Source organism: Balaenoptera borealis, assembly GCF_965194805.1.
Source record: "Balaenoptera borealis genome assembly, chromosome: 1".
NCBI lineage: Eukaryota > Metazoa > Chordata > Mammalia > Artiodactyla > Balaenopteridae > Balaenoptera > Balaenoptera borealis.
Genome location: NC_138860.1, coordinates 7,447,593 through 7,456,745, shown reverse-complemented (window position 1 = coordinate 7,456,745; position 9,153 = coordinate 7,447,593). Strand labels below are relative to the sequence as shown.

The 9,153-nt window shown below is 33.9% G+C and overlaps 1 protein-coding gene across 1 annotated transcript; it reads right to left on the bottom strand.

Annotated features, from left to right (window-relative positions):
• Window positions 1-358: 358 nt before the first annotated feature.
• Window positions 359-894, bottom strand: LOC309605677 (cytochrome c oxidase subunit 6A1, mitochondrial). Its single transcript, XM_082341770.1, has one exon. It carries the CDS (start codon window positions 884-886, stop codon window positions 560-562), a length of 327 nt encoding a protein of 108 aa, XP_082197896.1. The 5' UTR covers window positions 887-894; the 3' UTR covers window positions 359-559.
• Between the last annotated feature and the right edge of the window lie 8,259 nt (window positions 895-9,153).

Here is a 9,153-nt window from a genome sequence, read left to right as displayed (position 1 = left end):
GTTGCTCAACACTGATAATCATCAGCAGAATGTAAATCAAAACCACAAAGAAATATCACCTCACATCTGTCAGAATGGCTATCAACAAGAACACAAATTACAAATGTTGGCAAGGATGTAGAGAATGTATATTGTTGGTGGGAATGTATATTGGTGCTGCCACTGTGAAAAACAGTATGGAGGTTTCTCAGAAAACTAAAAATAGAACTACTGTATCTTTCTCTTTATTCTTTTGTGAATTCAAAACTGCTCTAAAAATTTTTTTTTAAAAATTAGGAGATTATACACGGTGTGTACAGTAGGGGGCAGGAGTCTGGGAGCCTTTTTAGAATTCTTTTTTTTTTTTTTTTTTCTCAGCTCATGACTAAGTTATTTATTTAAGCCATCTCCTGCCATAAGCAAAGGGACGGAAGATCAGTATAATGGTCATCAAGTATAATGGTCATCACTGGATACAAGAAGGTGAGCTTAACGTCTCGAACACTTTTCTGGTCCATGTGTGCAGAGTAATGGTCCAATCAGTGCTGTGGTCCCCACTGGGTAATGGTCCAGGTTCTCTTTATTCGTCTTCATAGCCAGTTGGAAGCGGATTCACATGAGGGTTATGGAATAGGGTATGGTTACCATCTCCCCAGGGAAAGGGCTTGGACCTGATGCGGAGATGGGGGTAGGCGACGAACTCGGGTCTCTCCTCCTCTCCGTGGTGCGACTTAAGGAACACGTTCAGCATGCTCACTCCCACCCCGGGGAGCGCCACGAAGTAGGTGAGGGCCTTCCACATGCGAGCTGAGCCCTCCTCGCCGTGGGCGCCACTCGACATAGGCCGGCTCAGCAGCCGGGAACGACCTAGCAGCCCAGAAACCCGAGTTGCAGCTGCCGTCGCCATCTTCGACGAGAGCTAGAATTCTTTTAGCATATTATTTTTTTCCAAATTAGTATCATCTTTTTCAATCTTTGATTTACTAAGACACTGCATTTTAAATATATTTATCCTTATACCTATTCCAAAAGAATTAAGACTCAGTCTCAAAGTAAATCTTTAAATCAGGTAGCATAAGCTTTTTCCAATCTGAATGCCTTTTTTTTTTTTTTTTCATTTTCCCACCTAATGTACTGTTTAGTTTTCCAAATGTTGAATAGGAGAAGTCAGAGCAAAAACCTTTATCTCTTTCACAATCCCAGAGGAAAAATAAAATTCGACCTTTCACTATTGAAGAAGTTACCTGTAGGTTTTTCACAGATTCTCTTCACTGGAATTTCCCTTCTGTTCCTAGCTTATGAGAGTTTTTAACATGTATGGTGTAGGTAGGAATTATTGCATTATTGCATCTATTTGGGGGAGGAGTATTTGACTGTAGTTGGCTCATAATTTCCTGTCTGGTCATGTAATACTGTCATCAGATGACTAGGAAGTATTCATTCCTCTTCCATTTTCTGAAAGAGTTTGTATTGAATGGTTATTATTTCCTTTTTAAATCTCTGTTAAAAATTTCCAGTGCAGTCATCTAGGCTTGATGATTTATTTAGAGGAACATGACACCAAACTTGGAATGTAGAGAAGAATTTGGTTCTGTTTTACTGTGGCTATTGACATACTTGTTGCAAGGTAGTAATCATTTACTAAGGATTCTAATATCTACATGGCACTTGGCAGAGTGCCAGGCTAATGAAAGAAGCAGTCCATGTTCTTCAGGTTTGATAGAGGCATAAAGAAGATAAAAGTCAGATGAACAGTGATAATAGAGGGTGACGTTTATGGGTAGAGGAATAACCAATGTTTTAAGTAAGAAAGCACGGAGAATACATAGAAGATGGAAAGGAAATAGTCTCTAAGAGTGATGAGTTCTTAAAGACAGTAATTACTACATATAGTCAAATACTTGAGTATCATGTTAAATAAATTGCCATATCTTCATAACAACTGTATCAAAAATCTATAGTTTTCGTTAATCAGCCAATTTTTACTTACATAAATTACATATATAATTTCTTTATGTGTATATATATGTATGTATAAAAATGTTTATCTGATCATCACCTTGTGACACACACCACCAGTGACACTACCAATGTCATCTTTATGACACATTGTGAAATGCTAATGATGGTTATTAGTGAGAAACAAATCTGAACTCATTACAATTATAATATAGGCAACTTTAAGTATCATACTAAAGAATTTGTTCTTATTTCTGAAACCCATGTAGATTCACAGAACTTTCTCAACTGGAAAGGGCCATAATCAGAAGTTTGTTTTAAAAGGGGTGATCTTGAAAGAATACATCGGAAGAATAACTGGACAGTGAGAACACAGTCATCCCTCAGTATTCAAGGATTGGTTTTAGGACCCCCTATCCAGGGATGGTCAAGTCTCTTATTTTAAAAATCAGTAGTGTTTGCATAAACAGCCATATCTTGGAGATATTTCAGGTTCAGTTTCAGACCATCACCATAAAGTGAATATCGCAATAAAGTGAGTCACACAAGTTTTTTGGTTTCCCAGTGCATTTAAAAGTTATGTTTACTTTAATGAACATAAATAATAATAGTAGTCTATTAACACAGTTAATAGACTACTATAACATGGTCTATTACCTTTGCAATAGCATTATGACTAAAAAAAATACATATCTCAATTAAAAATATTTTATTGCTAAAAAGTGCTGACCATCATCTGACAATGCAGGGTTGCTACAAACCATCAATTTGTTAAAAAAAGAAAATGCAATATCTTTGAAGCACAGTAAAGCAGAGCTCAATAAAACAAGGTCTGCCTGTAACCCATGCACATCCTACTGCATACCTTAAATCATCTCTAGATTATTTATAATGCCTAATACAATGTAAATGCTAATAAATTGCTATAAACACAATGTAAATGCTATGTAAATAGTTGTCAGTGTGCAGAAAATTCAAGTTTTGCTTTTTGGAACTTTCTGGAATTTTTTTTCCAAATATTTCTGATCCATAGTTGGCTGAATTTGCAGATATGGAACCCACGGATAGGGAGGGTTGATTGTACTGACAGACGTGCAGATAAGAAGCTGTTATAATGGACCACCCGATTTAAAATCTCCATTAAACTTTGTCCTTTTATGACATGGATTTAAGGCGATTTGTTGATTATATGGTCAGCAAAAACTGTTGCCTTAGGTTGGTTTTGTTTACTTCAGGATAGGAAATGTAATAGTGGATTACCATATTGTTTGTACAGCAGTCACTACAGATTTAACAAATGAGTGGCTGAAGTAGATATTTGTATGTTGCAAATCTTCATTTTAGAAAGACAATTTTCTGTGAATATTCTTTCAGGGAAAGGTAAATGTGCCCATTCATTCTGTTCAGAAATCATTTCCTAAAGTGTAAATGTCATTCCTTGATTTAAAAAATCGTTAGGTATCAAAAATCTTTTGGATTGGAAAGACATGTCCTTAAACTAAAAGAGTAAACAATTTATAGTAAAAAGTAGTCTATAAAATGTCTGGGAATGATTTTTAAGATGTGCAATATCTACATAAAGTAGAGAAGTTTGCAGATGAACTTAAAAAGAGACTTGAATAATCATATTTCTGGATTTAAAATGAAACTATTCTAAAGATATCATTTACTCGTAATTAAGATATAAATTTAATGAAATTCCAGTAGAAATGTTAACTGAAAACTTTTCTTACTTCCATAATAATTCATGGGAATGTTTATACTAGATATTTTAAGCTGGCATAATTAAAACCACGTGTTTCTGGCAATATGACAAAAATACAAGTTTCAGTAATAAAAAGTTACATGCAATAATTTATTTGCCATAAGTGGCATGTACAATTAGTAGAAATAAGGAGACAATTAAGTACATGGTATTGATAAAGAGGTTAAGCTTTGGGTAAAATATCATATTCATATATCATTCCACAAACCAAAATAAATTTTAATACATAAAATATTATATGTAAAAAAAGAAACCATAAGAACATTGGAAGTATATCAAAGTGAATTCTTTTGTAATATAAATGTACAGGGCTTTATAAAGACAGAAACAATATGAACCAATATATTGATATATGTGAATCCGACTGACAAAGGAAAAACTTCCAACATAAAATAAATGAACAGCAGACAAGAACTCAGTAAAATATCTATGGTATATATCACAGGTTAATCAGGAATAAAATTATTATATATGAAAGTAAATCAGTAGTGGTTAAAAAGGCATGCTTTTCTTGACAGTCAGAAAGCACTGGGTCAAATCTGAGCAACAGAGCTTTGACTTCAGGTAATTTACTTAATTTCTCTGTGCTTCATTTTTCTCATATAAAAATTAGCGATTAAAGTATATATAAGATTTTTTGAACATTAGAGGCATTTAAAAATGACTTATCACAGTGTCCAGCTTATAATAAGCACTCAGTACATGTCATCTATTTTGTCTAAAAGACAAAAAAAAAACTAAAATGGGTAAAGGACATGAATTGGCAATTCTTAAAAAAAATAAAATAAAAATTAGTAAGAAGGAAATAACCAAAAAATTCAATTATTCTACTAGTCATAAAAATATGTTTTAAGGGAAATATTATTTTTCACCCAAAATGAATAATACCTAGTTTTACTGAGTTTCTGAGGGTAGATAGAAATGTGAAAAGCCCAAGACAAGAGCATGTAACGGGATGTGGCAACTGCAGTGGCAGCTGTTGTTTTTGCTTCTCCAGAATTTATTTCTCCTTCTTTGGGTAGCATCATGCTGTTTTACACAATTGCACTTTTAAAAAAAGTAGCCTGTTTGCAAACTGATCAAGATCAGAGAACCAGAGTTCAGAGCATGAGTGAGAGATACCACAGCTTATCATCTGAATTCCTAGATAAGCTGCCCCTGGAAATTACCCTTAAACTTGCAAGCTTTATTTTTGAGAGTGAGTATAGCTTAAATCAGCTTTATTGCTTTAATCAGCTAGGTTGGATATTTTGTCACTTATTTCTAAAAGAATCATAAAATATTTAGAACTTAATACTTGAAGTAATTAGTAAGGTAGAGTAATTAAAGACAAAAATTCAGAAAAAATGGACAGAGAGAACAAAGACCTGCTGTGCTGGGGTGTGGTTAGTGATCCTTGTAATGTAGGCCTGCAAAGTCTAAACCACAACCTACTTTAACCTGTGACTCAGGCATTACCTTACTTAGTTTGCATCATCTGAAAACATGGTAGAAAAAAAGTTTTATCACTTTCAGAGATGTCACATAATCAAGACAACGGTTTAGGTTGAAACTGGTTCCTTGGAAGCAGAGAATAGGGAAGATTTGGCAGATACAAACCTTCCTGTTTTTTCTTTCAATCCAAACTGGAACTTTTGGATTGAAAGAGCTGAACTATCATTGTATCCCAACTCAAAAAGATGTGAGCCAAAGCAAAGCTTAAAGGAAGCATAAGAGATGAGATTGGGATCTGGGAGATTCCCAGGCCTGTCCTAAATGCTTACTATGATAAATTTATGGATGACAAATGTGACAAAGTTCTTCACTGCAAAGCTGCTTCTGGGGTGCAACCTGATTCTAGAAGCAGATTACAAGGGCCTGCCCATCCAGGTCATGTTTCAAATTGTGTTAAGGCAGAGAACATGTTGGCAGCCATTAAGATTAAATTCAAAGAGTGGACAGAACACTAAGACTTATTTCTGACATAGAAATTCCCAAGTTGGGTTCCCCCCAAAAAAGGGAAAAAAGCAAAACAAAACAAACAATGAATCAGTAAGATCTCTTATTTTAGCCATTAGACCATGAAAGTAGCCTGAAGTAAATTTAGTGAATGCCAGTAATGTATTTTAGGAATTATTTCCAAAGTGCTGTGGTTTCTAGAATGGAGAATTTTCTCAAAGCCTATCTCATAAATACCCTTGGATCTGGATAAGAGATGCAATGCGCAGGGTCTGGTGTTTTGAAGAATCCAGTTATCACAAACACAGTACTACAAAAACAGTTTCTGTGTCACTGTTTCATAAATAAAATTTTCCCCATCTCTGGCTGACCAAACAGGAATAATGGAAGAGGGACAGGACTGGGGAGGGGCTGCTGGATGGGGGCCTCGGGCCAGGAGAGGGACTATGAGCCGTTTCGTGTCTGGAAGAAACATCATGGCATCTGCCAGGGGAAAGCAGAGAAAGAACTGCTGCTTTTGCCTCAAGTTGGCAGCCATAATTCACCCCAAATATGTGTTCAGGCAGACTGTGTTCCCAAGCTAACCATGCCCTCTTCCTCAGCTCTTTCATGGGAGGCACTTAGAATTGCCTGGGAATCCTGAGTGGGAAAATTGAAGCACTGTGTAAAGGCCTTGGCCTGGAGAGGCTTTCAGATCCCATCTTCGGGCTGAGGAGCGGCAACTGGGGGCTGCAGAGTATTTAAACAAATCTCTCTATCAAATCAGAATGTATGCTTAAATACCTGACTTATTTATAAAGTTAGCTTAGAATGTATTTATATGATATAAAAGCAGAGAGAAATACAAAACTAAATATTCTAAATATGCACTCTTAACTATTATCCATCCTCCTTTTCTTTCTAATGAATTACACTTGTTTGTTTTAACACTTTGATTCTTCCCTTCCTAAAGTGGTCTACTTAGGATTGAAAAGTGTAAACTCTGAGCATACGTTAGACTGCGGAAATTTTCCTAACTCTGCCACTAACTGGCTCATCTATACTAACATCACTGAGGTCCTCTAAATATCAGTTTCATCCTATGCAAAATTAAGGAATTGTACTAGATTATATTTTTTTAATAATCTTTATTGGAGAATAATTGCTTCACAATACTGTGTTAGTTTCTGCTGTATAACAAAGTGAATCAGCTATATGTATACATATATCCCCATATCCCCTCCCTCTTGTGTCTCCCTCCCACCCTCCCTATCCCACCCCTCTAGGTGGTCACAAAGCACCGAGCTGATCTCCCTGTGCTATGCGGCTGCTTCCCACTAGCTAAACTATTTTACATTCAGTAGTATATATATGTCGATGCTACTCTCACTTCACCACAGCTTCCCCCTCCCACCCCGTGTCCTCAAGTCCATTCTCTATGTCTATGTCTTTATTCCTACCCTGCCACTAGGTTCATCAGTAACTTTTTTTTTTTTTTTAGATTCCATATATGTGTTAGCATACAGTATTTGTTTTTTAGATTATATCTTAAAATAAATGGAACACTCATAATCAGAGGCTTTAAGGAGAAGCTGCTACCAAATGGGACAGAGAAGAATAGTGCTGTGTATCTTATTCTAGCAAATATATTAAGCCAGTCAGTAAAACAAAAAATGAAATTTTTGATCATTCTAATAATGTGATATAATACTCACTTTCCTAGTGGATTACTGAATATAAGTTACGGCAAGTGATAATGAAAACATTATGTGGCACATTTTAGGTTAATTTAGGTTACTATGAAGTCTCTAATTTCTATAAAGTCACAATTTTATATTTCATAAAAATTACAGTTTTTATTAATGTAAAAATGAAACTATAAACAATAATGTCACAAGTTGTACCTTATTCTTAGGCTACCATTTTTATACTAAGAACTCTTAAGTTTAGCTATGATTTTTCCAAAATGTTTCACTGAAGTGGGTATTTAGGAAGAGAAAAAAAGATTTAAATATGTTTAACTTATTAATTCACACAGTGAAATATATTTGTTTGTGACATGCATTTGAGCAATTTATTATATACATACTTCCCTATATCTATCAGGATTATTCACTGAAGTACCCTAAAGCAGAACTGGAGCACTTGAAACTACATTATTTAAGTAATATCTCATAGTTTCCTAATATATTTCCAATATCCAATACATTTTAGTAGAGCTGTGATTTTTTAAATGTGATATTGTTTTAATTAAATATTCAGAATTATACATACCTCAATAGTTAACATTTCCTTTTACTAATTCTTTTGCTCATGTTTATTGTAATATCAATGACAATGTTATAACCACAATCAAAATGCAACTCATTTGCCAAAACATGTCTTTAAAGAATCAAACACATGAATTGTTAAAGGGTACATCTTATAATTCACCCTGTTTAATGCCTCTTAAAATTTTATACAATAGCAATATAAACAATGGATGTGTGAAAACCATAGATATTAGTACAAGTGGATTTAGATGTAATTATAAGTTTTTCCTTTTATATCAGGACTTCTTTTCAGATGGAAAGTTTTCCATTTTGGTGTATGTTACAGTTTAATCACTTGTATTTTAACTGTCCTAAAAGTAGAATAGAGGCTTATTGAAGTGCATTAAAAATCAAATTACAAATGATGATTTTCCCTTTCTTCGTTTTCTTGGAAAACATTTTCCAACCACATGGGCTACCCAGCAATGTATTCAGAATTTGCACATAGACAAAGCTGTTGACAAGCTCTCATTTAGAAAGGACTTAAAGAGTATGTTCAGAGTCTCAAACACATTAATCAGAAATATCCTGATGTATTCTAGGAATAAAATAAAATAAAGTTGGCCAAAATATTTCATTTGTTTCTCTAAATGATTATCATATAGCAAGACAATTAATGATGTCACTTTTAAAATGCATAATTATGGAATATTTTAAATGATCACTGTATACATTTTCAAAGCAGAAAATTGGATGCCCATAGTTAATTTGCTAAGTTAGTAACAGAATGAGTCTCTGAAAGCAAGGCATTGCTTCAAAGAGTGCTCCTGGAGAATATGTAAAATATGTTTTCATTTGGGAAAGGAGAAGAGATGTTAAATTTTCAAAATAATGGTAGTAAAGTGAAGCACAAAAATTTAAACAGTTGCTCAAAGAAATAATATAAAGAACCTCATATGTATTAAACAAATGGAAGTCTAGATACTTTAATTTAGCATCAAATATAATGGGTTTTTTTAAAGGCATAACTTTCTTTTCTCATAAGCATCATTCTCAGATGTTTGAAATATAGAAGAGGAAAACAAATAGCCTTCAAATAATGCTCAACTAAAATTTTATGTTCTCTGAAGTGTATTTATATACTATATGAAAGTGATTAAAGTATAATAAATTCTGTAATATTTAAGGCCCTATTTTAATTTTCCCTCCAGATATTTAATATTCAAAATCACCTCAATGATAAATCTCGATTTGTGTAAGATAACTCATTATATAATAATA

What these genes read in the sequence shown, in the direction of transcription:
- LOC309605677 (XM_082341770.1), bottom strand. Translation starts at nt 886, where the DNA reads ATGGCGACGGCAGCTGCAACTCGGGTTTCTGGGCTGCTAGGTCGTTCC.